This window comes from Passer montanus, unplaced genomic scaffold (genome assembly GCF_014805655.1).
Source record: "Passer montanus isolate IOZ18808 unplaced genomic scaffold, ASM1480565v1 scaffold143, whole genome shotgun sequence".
Taxonomy (NCBI): Eukaryota; Metazoa; Chordata; class Aves; order Passeriformes; family Passeridae; genus Passer; species Passer montanus.
In genome coordinates this window covers 356,152-373,490 of record NW_024361275.1, presented here as the reverse complement: position 1 = coordinate 373,490, position 17,339 = coordinate 356,152, and the positions used below count along the sequence as shown (strand labels likewise).

General features: G+C 41.1%; 1 protein-coding gene across 6 annotated transcripts in view; it reads left to right on the top strand.

Moving 5' to 3' along the window:
* The window catches only part of UNC13B (unc-13 homolog B), a 205,800-nt gene that overhangs the window by 9,862 nt on the left and 178,599 nt on the right, over nt 1-17,339 (top strand). For 5 of the 6 annotated variants that reach the window (XM_039700732.1, XM_039700731.1, XM_039700728.1 and 2 more), the window contains exon 2: nt 16,231-16,260. The exons of the other annotated variant lie outside the window; for it this stretch is intronic. In XM_039700732.1, the coding sequence (XP_039556666.1) occupies nt 16,231-16,260 (30 nt within the window). The remainder of the gene's footprint in view (nt 1-16,230; nt 16,261-17,339) is intronic. 6 annotated transcript variants of the gene reach the window in all.

Genomic DNA, 17,339 nt, shown 5'->3' with positions numbered 1-17,339 from the left:
TTTTTTATGGTTCTTGGTAGCTTTATGTTGATTACCATATGTGACAAATTTCTGCTTTTTATGCTGAAATGGTTTACTAGCTTCAGCGTCAGAATAGCACAATCTGCTCCTTGCCCTTCCAATACTTAAGGATTGGAAAAAATGGAGTTTGGTAATGTCTATTATTTGAGTAGAGACAAATGTATATTATATTATGAGTATTCTGACTGTAATGACATGTGTTTACATATTTTTCCGCAGTTAAAAAGAGATCAAGACATGCCATGACCTAATAGAGCTCAGTGTTAAATCAGTGTATTGTTACACTTCTGCTTGGTGGGAGGAGTGTGGTTTACCAGGGCTCGAGCGACAAACCTTTTACTTCTGTTGTAAACTTGAGTTTGAAGTTACTGTTCTGTATAAACCTGACAGTTTAGTCAAAGATGTAGAAATGTGCTCAGGCTGTGTTGGAGGAGAGTAGCACGTGACAGAAGTTTGAATATATATGAGTTAACCCTGTGCAAGCCTCCTGGTGGGCCTGCATTGTATATTTCTTTTTCCTCATAGGATGTCATGGAAGAGCTGGTGCTGCAGGTGAAGTTTGGGTTACTGGATCCATAATAAGTGTTACAGTTTTATGAAGTAAACAGTGTAAAACATTTGAATTAGTAATGTTGAGTTAGTTTTCTTAAAGGGTGCAAACACATTTGTGTTATAGAGCACGATGGGAAGCTTGTGGCTAAAGTGGTGAGAAGGGGGCTGTTAGTTTAGGGCTCAGAATTAGCCCCCAAAAAGTTAGCAGGAGTCACGAGGAGTGGGGGTTATGAGGGGAACAGAGATGTTGGAAGGGCTTTCCTACTCTAGAAAGAGAGGAATAGAGGTGACTGGGAAAATTCCACTGTGGTTTGGTGATGCAAAATTGTAAAGCAGCATTAGTGTGGATAAAAGAGAACCAGCTGGGCTGAAATTGCTTTGGGAAGAGCTGATAAGAGATTTTGCTGTGATAACACAAGAGATCTACTGCACGTAGTCCAGGATTTCAATGTGGGTAAAAATCTCATAACGTAGTTAGAGCAAAGTGATTCTGGGTGTTCTCACTGTGAAAGACTGACTCTCCACACCAGAGAATATATCCTGTTGGTTGTTCTTGTGGTACAGGGAGCTGTGTTATCTGACAGTTTCACTATCTGACAGTGACTAAAGCCATAAAACTGATGGAGTGAACTGTAGATGTGACTTTGAGGGGCACAGAAGGTGCTTCAGGGAATTTGGACAGGGAAGTGAACTTGGTTTGAATGATCACAGCTGAAGCTAAGTTAAGGTAAACAGATAAACAGATGAACATGCAGTTTAGTAATTGTCAAGCCTCCAGGGAAGCTGAAGAAGCTTTTTGGTGAAGTGAGGAGGTTGGATACAGAGGAGGGCAGGAAATTCAGGGAAGCTACAGGGGTAAATATTAGCATCTCAAATAACAGAAAAGGCTCCACCTAGGAAATTACCCCAGAGCTGATGATTCACCTGTTCATTACGTCAGGATATGCTGAGCAAACAGAACCTCTGAGAGAGGTGTGGACAAAAAAACAGTTTGTAGAGGAAGGTGTATGTTGAGGATCAGATAGTCCAAGGCTAAGGCAGGGGCTTCCACCTCAGCAGACAAGGTGGCATCTTGCAAGTGGTAATAGAACAGGTAACAGAAGGCGTTTTGGTCATATGAAAAGGGGAAACAGCCAGCCTGCACAGAGGGAGGAATCAGACTTCTGTGGATGGGGACAGGGAAGTGTGCAAAGATGGGCTGGGTATGGTCCCTGGACTATAGGAATTGTTTCTTATGAAACTGAAAATGATGCATAAGAGTGGGATAAAAAATTTTGATGTCCTGCATTTGAGTCTGGTAATCTGTATCCGAGAGTGCTGAAACATGCAACACTTTAAATCTGAATTCTTCCAGCAGAAATTTAACTGTGGCTGCAAACAAGCAGTGACATCACCTAACTGGAGAGGAATAGATGTGGTTTCTGTGGATAGGTGGGAAGATAAAGGAGATGAGTGATAAATGTGGGTAAATACGGATCTTGACTTCAAAAGCAGATAGGACTGTGGCAACATGCAAAGTTTAAAATGAACTGTTAGGAGAAAGTAATAAAATTTTTTTAGACAGGTGGAAACAATGTGGTAGGATATTTTATGAAATGCAACATGGGTTTGCGAGAGGAAGATTATTCTGGGCTAGTTTCTTGTTTCTAGATGAAAGCATGCATCTATTTCTCACAAATCCTATAGCAGACTTATTTTCAAAGAAAATTGGAATTGGCAAAAGATGTGTAAAGAGTATAAGGAGCTGGCTGTAGCAGAAGCTAGTAATATTGCTGAGACAAGTGGGAGAAGCAGATAAATGTCTTCCACTTGTGTCATGGCAAGAAAGAATACAAATATGTGTGTCAAAGCCATTCTTAAGAAAAGTCCTAATTACATACTAAATTTTGAAGCAAATAAATATAATGCAGGAAGGACTCAGAGACCCCTGAGGAGAGTGAGAATGAAAATGAGTTGATGTTCTGTAAAAAAACTATACACTTAGAGGCAAATGACAAGCATTGCTGAAAAATATGAAACTTACTGAAAGGAGAGATGTTGGGGAGTCCTTGTGTCTCTGCACCGTTCTTGTAAACAGAAGCTGATGGGATCTGTGACTTGTGTCCATTAAAAACATCAGGAAATTAAACATGGAGTGAGGAAAAACATGGAGAGCAGAAATAATGTTGACATAAGATACAGAAGGCATACGCATGCCATTAATTAAAGTGTTGGGTGGAAAGTAGGAATGATTTTGAATGGTGTAAGTGGTCCAGGTGTTGAGGGAAGAAGCGTTAGAGTTGGACCCTTCCAGTCTTGTGATCCTCACTGCACTAATTTGTGCAGTGAGTTACTGTTCTGACAACTAATTGCTATAGACAAACTGTATATTAAGGTAAAATTTTGACATAGTATCTTCCTTATTTATAAACGTTAATAGTAAGGAAAAGAACCTACATGTGAAGGAACTTGCTTATACTCAATTCTTACCTAAGGCTGTTTATTTTGGTTAATGTTTTGATTCTTACTTAACCCGGTGTGTTTTCACCTTATTGTTTATGGAGGTCCAAATGCAAGCAAGCAGCATGGCTTTCAGAACAGTCTTGGGCACACTCCTTGGCAGTAGTAAGACCTTCTTATGATTCAGTTCTTTGTACACAGGCTGTTTTGAAACAGTGTTTTCAAAAGTATTGGCAGGTGAGTGCGAATGTGTTTGTGAGGTACAGCTCTTTTAGACAACAATCTTTCTGACTGTCCTATTTCTGCAATTTGTGGGTGTCCTCCAGGAACCAGTATTGTCTGAGCAGTTTGTGAATGTGAAGATTAAAACAGACTGCTAGAGGTATAGTTTGCCAACAGTGGGTTTTTTATTAGGTCTCCTGTTCCTGCCTGGAATCTCATTCAGTTACACCATAACTCATACCCTAACAAGTTCTTCTACTCTTTCTTAATTGTTACAGTCAAACTTATTTCTGTCTCTTAGATACTAATATTTTCTTTGGTTTGTGAAGCCAAACAGGTAAATATTAAGTAACATAATAATAAGATTTTATTAATATTTTACTTTAAAATACTTTTCATGCTAGACCAATCTTCCTTCATTATTCAGTGTGGAAAACACAGGTGCTGTTTTTCCTGAAAGCTTATAATTTACTCTAGTATGGTGGGATGTTTTGGCTTAAAAAAAAATACATATCTATAAGAATTTACTGAATCCACCAGAAATGTACTGTTGTTTTATTTTTGAGTTTCTCTTTTGGTGAATATGCTATACCACTGAAGTTGAACAGTGATATTTGTTTGTACCATTTTTTAATCTCAGTGCCTTTCAGGACAAGCTTGTGCTCAGTCCTGCTTCACAAGTAGCTGTGTTCCAGTTGGCTGAGCGCTTGCAATCCTGTAACTTAAATCGAAACTACCAGAAAACAGACCAAGGCTGTGATTAGGTGGCAGTCACTACTGGTGTGGTTAGTCAGCAACTCTTTTTTCAGGGTGCATCTTGTTTACACTAAGTCCGAACAGGGAGTGTAGAAACCTGAGTCACTGGGGAGACTGCTCAGGTGGCTTTTGTTGACAGGCGAAAAGCACACGCCAAAGGACAAACACACAAGTGGGTTTGTTCTGTCATCTCTGCTCTTTCCTCTTTGGTACCACAGTACTTGTGTGTTCCAGCAGCTTTCAACTTGGCTGTGACCAGGCTGTGGGATTTGACCTAATAACTCTGGCAAGATTCTAGTAATTTAAGTGGCCTATACCTCTGTGTACAGTGTCTGAGCAGAAGCTGCATGTGCTCTGTGTCTTGGAAGAAATGACTCTGCAGAGAGGTGTATCTTTTTTCAAAATAAATACACTTACCCATTCCCCTCAAACCTGAAGAAACCAACTTCTCCATTCATCTGGTTTCTAAATTACTATTAAGGGTTTTTTGTTATGTTTGGAGTTTGAAAATAATTTTTATATTTGCTCTTTGAGTTTTTTTCCCCCCACTGAAGCTTTTATTGTAAACTAGTTGAGCTGTTGCTTTGTCATCAGTCGGTTTACCAGCTCAGACTGGCTCCTAGCAGACTTGCTACATTATCAGTCTATCTCTTTTCCTGCCTTCTGCTGCACGGATATGGCTTTCATTATGCATATTTCCTTAGTCTTTGACAGCTGGAGGCATATGTGAGTTGCAGTCTGTTTTGTGTAAAATTTAGTAGTATGGGTTTTGTTCCCTTAATCAATTAAGGCATTTCCAGTAACTTAAAATAATACATTTCTGCCACTATCTTAAAATAATGTATTTCTCAACCTTGCAGAATTTGAAAGAAGGGAATATTATGCCACTGAAAATTAGAAGCCTCCTTTACTGTTCTGTCCAGTAGTACATACCTTATACATTTAAAAATGCTGTAAGATTTGCTTGATGTTTATTTTTTTCCATGATAAAGCACAGATTCAGGAGTAGGATGCTGTCTTTTCTGATCACAAAACAGGTAAAAGTTCAGGAGAAATCAGTAACCTGTAGGGAAGTCCTTGAGGCAAAGTACCAAAACACAGTCTAACAGAATGCATCTTCTGGGAGAGTCACACACAAAATAACTCGCTCTAGTACACTGCACCCAAGCTGTTTTTTGACTAATAATATTAAGGCTGCAGGAGAATGTTGGAGAGGCGTGGCAGCTTGGATTACTGCTTAGTTCACCTCTTGGTTGGGGAACCAGGTCGCCTGACAGAGCTGTCTGTGTTGCCAGCGTCAGGAGGATTAACCTTTTATAATCTCTGTGATTTGAATAAGAGATTTTGTTCCTGTCCTCACTGCTCAGTTCAAAGCAGCTGCTGAGCAGGAACTTCAGTGGATCTTCAGAAATGTGTCTGTGTTGGTCAGCTCAAAAAGGAAGAAATAGATGTTGCAAGGATTTCTCCTAGCTGTGCATTTTAGCAACTGATTTAAATGTTTGTAGGCTAAATGTATATAGGTGGATTTAGCTCTGGAATCAGGGAAGTTGGCTGAGTCCTCAGTTCCCTTTTTGTTTGCAAGGTGTTCTGTTACACAAATAGTATCAAATCCATTTCTCCATCACCACGCTCTGCTTCCCCAGCCCCTTGGAGAGCAAACTTTGGACAAAAGCAGTCTTGTAAGCACATAATAACAAAACTTCAGTCTGTGTTTGTTTTCCCACTTCTCAAGGAAAGTATAACTGATCCAGACCAATCAGTTGGAGGTGATGCTCACCTGCCTGTGCCAGGTCAGGCCAAAACCAGGAGGGATTACTCAGTCAGCTGAGGTGTATGTGTTTGCCCTTGAGCACTGGTGGTGCTAGTAATAAGGTACTTAGCTCTCTGCTTAGAGCCCCACAAAATTTGAAGGATTTTTTTTTTTGTGTATTGTGGCTGCAGAAGAAGCTCTTCAGTTTTAAAAAAGCCAGCATCTGTTTGCTCTGTCAAACAGGTAGCAAAGCATCTTGCATCTTTGATAGCTCCTTTCTTCTTGACACAGAGCAATATGGGTTTGCTTGTGTTGTCTACTTTAAAACATCTGATATTGCTGTCAAGTGACAACATATATGTATAGCAAAACTATGAAATAAGGTGTCTGAAGCATGTATTCCCCCTTGCTTTTGAAGAAATACCAAAGTGGAATTCACCTGTAATTGCTGGCAACCTTAAGCATTGATTATGTTGGTGATGGAGGAGGTTTGGTGGTAGAACAGACTGTATGAAACTACTTTCAAAAATGTCACCTGGGTCCTAAGCCTAAGGGCATATTAATTTGTAGAGTAGGTACTGCTGTATCATCATGTCATGCTCTTTTCTGGCAATTGTCTAGATATTTGTATGGATGAGATACAGGCTAATGTATCTCATTGTTTTGCAGCCCTCACTCTCATGGTATGGTTTTTCTTAGTACAAACTCCTGCTGATGGTGTAGAAGGAGCCCCTTGGTTTACAGGGCAGAAGACATCTGTTAGGGACCCAAGTGCAAGATGTCATTGATGTCAAGGTGGTTTTTTGGAGCTCTAGCATCTAATTTGAGCAGTGAGACTGTCAAACTTATTGAAGGAACCGATGTTTTGGGGACAATTAATTACAAATCTGACTGGCATTGTGATGGTGCTGGTAGGGGGAGATGCAGTAACCAGAAGGCAAACATCTGTGAGACAGCAAAAAGGGTCTCTGTGGCACCTTGCTTGTGATTATTCTTGTGTTACTTGGTTGTGGTGCTTCGACGAGAAATAGGACTGACACTTCAGAGCCTTTTCTCAGTGAAGAAAACCATCTGAAGGTAGTTTGAATGGTCCACTGTGTCTTGGAGCTCGGGCCTTTGGCTCAGGCAGGTGGCTGTTGAGGTGACAGCTAGGAGCAAAGTGAAATTTCAGGTACATATTAATGTGTCTGCAGGAAGGTTATGAAGGAGCAAAGCACAATTCTGAATAAGCATCTGAGGATGCTGACTCTTGCCTTGCTGGAATTAACTTGTCAGTTTGCACTGAGATTGTGATTGTTGCTAGATAAGTTGGAAAGGTGAGTAATGAGGAAAGGGCTCTCTGCAGAGTAGTGTGCAGGCTGGAGGCACCTTATACTCCAGCACTGGCTGTGGGGCTCTTGAGAGCTGGAGCAAGTGCTTTGTGCACAGCCTTTAAGGACAATAATGAGATGCATTGTGTAGAGGAAAGATTTTTGTCTGGGCACTGGTAGGCTGTCATTTCAGCAAGTCCCAAACAGACAGAAGTTGGCTTATGATTCTCGATCATTGTTGTAATTACCTGAAAGATAACCTGAACTCTGGGGATTTGTCTGTTTCCTGCTGGCCAGAGAAGTGTCCTGAGACCACCTGCATGCCAGCTCAACTGGGGGACTGTGCAAGCAGGAGAAAGAGGGTTAGATACTCTCAGAGCCTGGAAGAGCATCTGCAGTGATGGGAATTTCTGGAAGAGTATTCTGGTGTTAGGAATTCCACTCCTCAACTGCCACCTCCTCTTCTCTCTCCTGCTCAGCATTTCACCATACAAGCTGCCTGGACGTAGAAGATGCTGCACTTTTTCTGGTTCCAAATATATTTAATGTAAAAACTGGAAAATACTTAATGGGCTGTTGACACTCTGGATACATTGGCAGTGCAAATCTGTTTCAGGAGGTTGGAAAATTCAAGACCTGCATGTTCCTAATTTTTTACTGCTTCCAGCATCTGATTCTAGCTTACTTGGCTGTATGGTTCATGAATACACTTTCCCCCCTGCTGCTGCTCCTGGACAGAAAAAACAATAATGTCCTGCTTATTTCAGCTGCTCTTTATCTGAAATCAATTGAATGCTTCCTACTGCCTTTCAGGAAGCTTGTTTCTGGAATCAGCTGTAAGTAAACTTCTTGCAGCTTCTACTGCAAAGCAGAAGTTCCACTAAGTGCTAATGTTTAATGTAATAAAAATTTGAGCTGTGGTTTACCAAATAGCTTATCAATGTTTTAAGCATTTTATTGTTATGATCTCCTGAGGCTTTTTTGGATAAAATGATCTGCATGCTGGATTTCTTATGCAGTGCTGAATGGTCATGGTGTGATTCATATATTTTGGCAGTGTAGATCCTGTTCTGTGCTAGCTTTTTAGTAAAATCAACATATTTACTTAGAAGTTCAGAGATGAGGGTACTTCTGGGTTTTGGTACCTGTTATTTTGTGAATCTCCTCCCTCCCTTCCTCTCTGTAAACCCTGTCCTAGTTGCTCTACTTCAAATATTGTTCTCAAACCAACAAAAAATAGTCTGACCTTGCATCCTGATACTACTTTCCTGAGAAATACTGATGTAAGAATTTGGGAGAGCAGTCTGAGGACTGTGTCAAGGAAGGAATCAGATGCAGACTTCTTTAGTTTTTCTTTTGCAATTGGTCCTCTGTCACAGTAGCTTTCTACAAGTTGCATGTGTAGTTTGAGTTAGATTTTTCCTGTTCTGTAGTTCTCTAGTAAAAATGTTTGTGTTTGAGATAAGTTTCATTTTTCTGTCCAAAACTGTTCACAGCTGCAATCCCCATATCTTCTGCAGCACTGTTTGTTTTTTTTTTTTTTCTACAAGTTGCATGTGTAGTTTGAGTTAGATTTTTCCTGTTCTGTAGTTCTCTAGTAAAAATGTTTGTGTTTGAGATAAGTTTCATTTTTCTGTCCAAAACTGTTCACAGCTGCAATCCCTGTATCTTCTGCAGCACTGTTTTGTTTTTTTTTTAAATTTCAGTACTGTTTTTCTTCACTTGTGAATTTCTGTTGGTGAAATAGTTCAAGGAGTATTTCAGTCAGGTGAGTTCTTGAGGTATGCAACAAACAAGAATACCTATGAAACCCTTCAGTTTAGGAAGTTGAAAACCTGTGTGATGTTAAGTCAGTGTGTCAAATCAGATCTGGTAACAGATTAACCTGTAAACAAGACCCAGATGTGTCTCTTAACTGTCTAAATCTATTTTGTCATTGAAAGTGTTCAGAAGTCTACTTGCATTAACTGCCTAGTACATTAAACCAGAATAGAAAGTAAATTGTCACCCCTTCTGTTGCATGAAATACCTTTTAGAGAAGTAGAACCAAAAGAAGGCTTCTTTTGCTGATGAGGACCGACTTTTACTATAAAATAATCCCCACAGCTGAACAGCTCTTGCCAAAAGATTTGCAGAGTTTATATGCTCCTCTAGGTATACTGTGAGAACGTGGGGAATATGTGCAAATGACAGAAGGGGTTTCCAACACAGTTTTTAAATTTGTTCTGTTCACGTTATGTAGTAATTTTGGTGGGGATGGAAGAAGTGGAATGCTATGAAGCTATGATGCAAGCTGAGCTGTGCTGTACATATTTACGAAGTTTTATGCAAAAGCTGAGTTGAAAAGTGACAATGTTTGTAGGTGTAAAATTACCTACTTCACTGAGGGGATCTGGACGGTTGAGCAAAATAGTTGTATGTATCTTTCATTTTCTGGATCAGCACAGTGTATTAACTGTGGGCTTGCTCAGGTTTGTGTAGATTTGCCATCATATTGTCCTGCAAGCTCTCCCAAGTTCATGTGCATGAAACAGTGGGGAACAGTCCAGATATCCAGTCACTGTGCAGTGTTGCTCTGATGTTCACAGGCTATGGCAGTAATAGAGATTTAGACAAGACTATAATATATAGCTTTTAGATACAAATGCTAAGCATTTTCTGCTTTGGTTTTAATAATTTGCTCATGAAAGTTTATCCTATACAAGTGAAAATTCTAGCAAGAAATAAATGTTGGGGTCAAGTTCAGTAAGCAGAAACATGCAGCAAAATCCCCTTGGGGCTTAGCTGTGAGCCCCAAGTTGCAGAGTGTCTGGACTGTGGAGGGGAGCAAATGGGGTGCTCTCTTCCTGCAGGTTGTGACTCTCGTGTGCATGCAAGGCCTGGATCTTAACTGACCAGAGAATTTACAGAGGAACAGGGAAGCATCTAGTGAGGTTTGGCAGTGTGGGATGTGTACGTTATGTAGTGCTTTCCTGGAAGTCATCTATGAAATGGTGCTGAACCTTGAATGGGAATATGTGAGTATGTGAGTATGTGTCCTCTTAGCACAGAGATTTGGAAAACCCTGCAAGCAGTCACATGTCCCAGCTGCTATCAGTCACTGTCCAGTGGGCAGGAAGGGTGGAGTGGCTGGTAGAAAGCTGTTTGTTGGAAATTGTATCATAAATCAAATAAACTTAGTAGCTTTGTGTGCCTCTGGACAGGGTAATGAATTTGCAGATCATCTGAGCAGGAAGATGCTAATTCATGTGAATTAGGAAGGATTCTAATTCATTTTCAAGACATCTGGCAATACAGAAATCTCTTGGGTAGATCAATTTGCTATCACAGACTACAGATTAAAAACTCTCTTTTGCCCACCCCCTTCCTGAGAAGAATCCTTGAGTAATGTGAATAATGGCTGGTTGCTGAAGGAAATATATCCTTCCCTTTGTTTGACATGGTTCCCAAGGCCTTGGGAAGGGCAAGTTGATCTGTCCTGTGGGCATACAGAGTGGTGAAATTGAAGAAAGCTCTTTGCTACATGATTGGAAAATGCAATATGTGAGTGCTTTGTGGTATGTTGGGCTTCTTTTTTTTTTAATTTCTACAAACTATTAAAAATTAATCAACTCATATCACATCGATTCCATTTATTCCAGACTACTTATTAAGGCAGATTGATCCCTCGGTTCAGTTGAGGTAAACTTGGCTATCTGGGTTCCCCCACAGTTGTCTCAAAGAGGTAATGGGTTTTTGAAGGACTGTTTCAAGTACTAAATCAGAAGAATTCTGTCCTTAGAATTCTTCTTAGTTCTTTGGGCACTGTTGAAAATCTATGCTATTTTCCTGCTCTCTGCCAGTTACCAAGCAGAGTGGCATTTCACACTGGCTCTTTCTGGCAGCAGAGCAGTTCTCAGATCAGCCCAGCTCTCTTTTCACATTAAGCAGTAAGAGAATGTTATCCCCAGTGTACTGAGAATTCAGTCTCAGCTTTTGGGACTGTTGGTCCATGAAGGTACCCACTGTGTTTCCATCACGTCATTCTCAAAGAGAATACTGGGGCATAAAGTACTCTCTTCCCTGCTTGACTGAAGCAATGTTTATATGTAAACCAGTGGTTTGTTTTGCCTGGCAAAAAAACAAAGTATAAAGTAATGAATGTGACTTAGGTCTTGTGTCTCTCAGTGGCCCCTGAGGCTGCAGGAGGCTTTTTTGCAGTAGCCGCCCCGGCTCTGCTGGGAGAAGCTGGAGACTGCTCTGGGCTCTGCAGCTACAGCAGAAGCTGTTGAGGTGCTGCTGAGTGCTGGCGACTCCCTGGGGCCTCCTGTGCAATTATCCTTCCTCTGAGCTAGTTCAGGGAAATATCTTCCTTCTGAACATAATTTAACTCTAAATGTATGAGAATGCAGTGGAGCCTTTCTTTTTACACCTGTCTCAGACTGGGAATATCAAGGTGGCTTTGTCCCCTTGAATCTTTGTAGCAGACTTGGAAAACCACCAAACTGCTGTTTTATTTTGCTTTTCTTTTCTTAGGAATTATGAAGGGAGGGAGATGAGTTTCATGGCACCGTCAGTACTGCTGTTCTGCCATGGCACTTGGAATTGCAGTTAATGGCATAACTGAGGCTGCTGGGCTTTAATAGGGATAGTGTGAAACAAAACAGTGACAGCTAAAATCACAGGTGAGGTCGCTTCATGGCCTCTGCTTCCTCCAGGCTGGAACACCTTTTGGGTTTGAGTAGTGGAAAATAAAAGGTTTCCTCACTTTCTGGTGGAAGACGAGAGCATGCATGTTTTGATCTCCAGGGCAGGGAAGGAGGTTGTGGAGTCTCCTTCCTTGCAGGTATTCAAGAACCCTCTGGATACAGTCCTGTGCTGTGGGATGACCCTGCTTGAGCAGGGAGGTTGGACCAGATGACCCACTGTGTTCTCTTCCAACATGACACATTCTGTAAAAGGTGCTTGAGTGTCAAGGTGGGATCTCGGTGGACAGAGCAGTCCTTGTTAAAAGTGCCAGTCTTGAGCCAGTTGTCAGCCTGTTGTGGATTTTATCAGTAACTTCGAAGAAGTGAGTAGGAGGGGGTTGATTTTCTGGCTCTGCGGTGGACTATAGCTGTTAGTGCAGGGTTTAGGCAGCAAAATTGTTTCCAAAGGCTGAGTTATAGAAAGTTAAGGGCTGGAGCACTGCCTAACCACTCCATCCCTCCCAGAAGGGTTCTCCTCCCTTCTGCTTGCTTGCTGGAGGGCGCATGGGTGTGAATTTGGTGTGTTGACTTAGTCTTGGGTAGTATCAGTAGCTTGCTTGTGGTCTCTTATTTATGTTGTTTAAGCAACCTTTGCACCTAGTGCTGCATGTCACTGTACACTGAAGTCTGAGCACCTGGGAAAGGTGAGAAAAGCAGAGTGAAATGGAAATATGTATTGATTCTGCTGTTCATCTGGGGAAAGTTACCGTAGAAGTTAGAGTGCTCTCAAAATCACATTAATGCTGCATTTGTGTTTCACATAGAGGAGGAAGCTATTTATCAAGTAGCTGATCAGGAGAATGCATTTTGAATGCTCTGCTTTCAGCATTGCATTGCTTTTTAAAAGTGGTAATTAAAATTGTGCCCTTTCATTCTTCTGATTTCTCCCACTGCCCCTCCATGGCACTTTATCGTCCCTTGGGAAGGGATGTAGGTTTTGTTCTACTGTGGGGAGTGACCGGGTGGTAAGTCATGTGCTGGATTTAGTTAGAATGTAATCTTCTGGCCATCTGCTCAGGCACTCCCTGTGTTGCATTCCTCTCCTTTGCAAGCCAGTGTTAAAGGTGATCTGCGATGTGCAGGTGTTCAGAATGCTTTAACAGAATATGACTATGTGCCTACTTAGGACGTTTGAGCAGTGTTTTCTGAGCCTTGCAGTAATTTGGCATTCTTAATTTTTATTATCTCACTGGTGTATGTAGCACCTGCTCAGAAAAAAACCAAAAACAAACATTCAGACTGTTTGAAAATTATGTGGATAACAAGGCTTTCTCCTTTGAACTGAATTTAAGAATATTTTGGTGTATGCTCTGCTATTGTTTTTCTGTCTTCCCACAGTGATTCTGGATTTTTAGTTTGGTGGGTTGTTTTTTTTTTTGTTTTTTTTTTTAATTTCTGGCTTGTGTTTACCTTTCCTAGTCTTTAGAAGTTTGTCTGACCCTCCAGGCCTTTGTAAGTGATGGCTGTAGAGCATCTGGAATCTTGTTATGGCTTTTAAAAATAATTATTTTAGTTTAGTTTACTTTACTCTTTTTTTAGTAAGTTGCAGGCAATACTTCAACTTAATTTCTATTTTGTGTCTAATTAGAGTAACGCCAAAATGGTGAGAGATGGTTAGAGAGAAGAAAAAAATCTCTGGATGAATTTAATGTTTACATTAAGTTTTGTCTGCTTTCTAATAACTCCGTGGAATAGATGTATCTCTGATACGCTCAAGTCTTTTTTGGAGATTAAATGAATCTTTGTGTGCAGGAAGGGCAGGTGCCTCTCTGTGCATCTCTTTCATGAAGTGCTTGCACATGGCAGTGCAAAGCACTAGGTCTTGCCTTCCTTTCTAATTTTCTATCACTTTCATTCCCTCCCTGGTGTCCTGCTCATCCTGTGCAGTGGCATAGGATTGGCATAGTTCGGTGTTTGCATCCAAGTGGGTGCACTTCGTGTGCTGTGGAGTTTGCTGAGGCAAACCATTTGAAACTGAACAGAATTTGACATCTCCAGCTGGTTTAAAAATGCTCCTTCCCCAGAGAGCAGGAGTACTGTGGGATAACTGGGAGTGAGTCAGGAAATACCTGATCTAGACTATTAACTTACATTACGTTTAGGTTTTTGCTTTGAGGCAATGCAGGAGCAACTGTACCTGTAAAACTTGGTGTTGCTGGGTGCTCTAGAGAATAATTTCATTTTGTGGTACAAGTTTTATGTTATAAAAATGATATTTTCTGTTATAAAAATGTACTGTTACACATGGCTTGATTTCATAGTACTTTCATGCTGTGTCATGTAGCAATGACTTTTCAGCCTTTGCTGTAATGCTGAGTACCTAATGCATCAGTAAGTAATGTAGAGCTTCAGAACTCAACTTCGAGTCCTTCCTATGCAGGCCTGCAGATAGAGCAAAAGAATTACTGATGAGATGAGACTCCCAGGTTTGTGATTCAGCTCTTAGTTATACGTTCTATTTGTTACATGCACTTTGTAATTTATTTACGTGCACTTTGTCTAGAGCAATAGTGCTCATTCCTGGAAGTTGCTAAGGATTCAGTTTTTGACATGTGGGTCTGTAGCAGGCTTGTGATCTTTGTTTAGTCTGGCTGCTTCCCCTGGATATCCATGGGGCAGCTCTTGCTGAAGCCCTAAACAGGCAACCCCTCTCAGCTGCTGAGGCAGTGCAGGGTTTGCTGCCTTTCATCAAAGGAACCTCTGAATATTTTTAGGAGCTGTGACCACAAGGTACAAAAGGCATCTGTCTCTTAGTTTGCATATTGCTGATGCAGAGACTGTGTCTCTTCTCTGTGTTTAGGAGCCAGTGGCCCACTCCAGCTGCTGTTTCAGCAAATAATACCAAATTTCTACACTGGAGTTACCTCTGCTTCCCTGCTAACAGTAGTAGAGCTTATCACAAACAGGGAGAAGCCAGCAGAAGCTTTCTGCGTGTCCACTGCCTGCTTTTGCCTTTTTTCCCCAGGCATGGAAACATGCACTTGTTTCTTTGTCTCCTGCCTCTTGCAGAGGAGGGGAACAGGGAGGTTCAGACATTAGCTTGTGCCTGCCCACTCCAGGGCAGTATTTAATGAAATATCTGCTTTTGTGTGGTATGCAAAGGAACCTAGAAAGTGGATAGATTGTCCTGCATATTTCTCAGTGGTTAAGCAAACTAATACAGAGATTTAAAAGCATCTGCATCTCCAGTCAAGAACAGTGACCTGCATGTTTTGCTTGCACCATTACGTTCAGCATCAGGTGTGCTTCAGGCCCTGAATCTGGGAGAAAATGAACCAATTTATTTTGGACCTAAAGGCTTGTGGGCCTTGTCAGTCTAGGGGAAAGCTCCAGCCCTTTTAACAGTAACGGCTCCTAATGTGCTGGTCCAGCATTTTCCTTCATGCGGGCATCTACTTGGACTGTAAATGCTCTCAGAGGAGAATTTCTGAAATAGCAATCTCAATAGACTGTTGTCACAGTTTGTTGCAGCTCTGAGTGCAATGGTGTCAGGGTATGTAAAAAAAAAAGTTTATTTCTAGAACTTTTATGTTGAAAATTGGACACTGTGAGCCTCCAGTAAGTATTGACAGCTCTGTTTCCTGGACGAAATTTTACTGCACCAGCTTTTAAATATTTTTGTACTTTGGTATATCTTGCTTCCTATCTTGTTAAGTATGTTTCTTTCTTAGGCTTAGTTTTCCACTGGGACAGCTAGCTGGAGCCTAGAGATGTCTTCTCTTAGTGCTTACACGTAGCAATTCTAGTGAGGATATGAGCTTGCAAAAGGGAAATGTAAACAAAATCTCCCCTAGGTAGACATGGACCTTCTCCATCTGGTGAGATAAGAGCCAATACTGTTTTATGTTTTAACAATTCTATTTTTATATATAAATACTGTCCTGGAATTAAATTAACAGAGTAGAGGTTGTAAAAATGACATTTGAGTTTACACTGCTGTTTGTTTGGCTTATTGAATTTAATTGACAATGTCATAGTATAGAGCTACTTACAGAGCTGCTATTCAGGCTGGATGATTTTCAATTTGTGCTCTGCTATACCGTGTTTGGAGAATTTCTTTGTTTATAAAGAATTGTTTATTTTTTCTAGAGTGTTTGTATGTAACCTTGTGAGTGAGGTGGTATGAAATGACATCTTGCTAAGCAGCAGTAACTTCTGGTGGCAAAGGAGTGATTGAGATTGCTTTGCATTAGACATATCACATTGCTTTCCAAACATTAAGCTTGCGATTGTTCTTTTAAATGCGTGACTTTAGAGAGCTGCTGTGGGGTACAACAGAGTTTTTGTCTCCAGATCTGTTTAACTGAGTGTGAATTTTTAGCTACCAGGACTGTGCAGGGGATGTTGTCCAGTTAATAAGATGCACTGTGCTGCTTTAACTCAAAGGAAACTGTAGCACGACAAATTCACTGACAATCTCTTATTTTGTTCTTTTCCTTTTTTCTCTTTACAGTAAAAAAAGCTAAACTCCATGGACCACCAGGTAAGTTATGCTCTTCTGCTTGTTTGCAGCAATGGGGACCCCAGCTCTCTCACTGCTGTTTGTGGTGCTTCCAGTTCGTGGTGCCTCCAGTTTTTCTTCACCTCATCTCAGCTCCTTCATGTTCTCCTTAGGAGTGACCTAATCTACCTTGAGAATCCAGGCAGTTTGAATTAGTAGAAAACTTGAGGCTGTGACCTGGTGTCACAGCAGTAAGAAACCTCTGTCTGCTCAGCCGGGAGCAGGTGATGAATGAGGAAATGTGTTCCTTAACTGTCACCCTTCCCCACCCACCCGGCCCTTTCATCTCATCCTGCTTCTTTCCCTGTTCAGAACAGGGCCTGAAAATATCCACTAAGCAGAACTGGTGTGTGCGTCTGTGGATTTAGTGCCTTCTCAATCCTGACTGGGTCTGCTGGATGGGACTGCAGAAGTGAATCTGAATGTGGCAGTCAGTAATGGCTGTGCTTGGAATTAAAATCCCATCCAGGTTTTGTGTGTGCAACAGCTGGTCACACCCGGAGTTTACAGTCTGGGCAACTTCTTTTCACTGTGGTTCAGAAGCTGGCAAGGAGTCCCTTAGCAAGCAAATAGATTTATCGATTGAAATTTGTTGTACAGTCTACAAAAGAAAAAGCACTTTTATAAAATTGCTATAAATAAAAGCTTCTGGCATAATTTATTCAAGTGTTTGGCTCTGAAACAGTTGCCCACCTGTATTCATAACGTAATTGTTCAGCTTAATTCTTTGGATATAGCCATCCTCAGATTATGGCAGAAGACTTTCCAGGACTCATCCATATTCCACAGCAGATAAAGATCCGTCTGTGCACCAACCTTCAATTTCCAATGAAGGAAAACTGACAGCCCAGACTGGAAGGGAGACAGTGTGCACTTTATCTTTTCCCTAATCAAGAGACCTGCTGACAAATGCAAAAGATTCATCCTCTAGACTAGGTTTAAGTCAGCCAAGGTGTGTGGTGTCACTGACAAGCTCAGTGTCCCAGGAGAATGCAGGAGTTAAATAGACAGGGAGGGCTAATGTAGTAATGAATAACTGGATATGTAGGAATCACAATTCA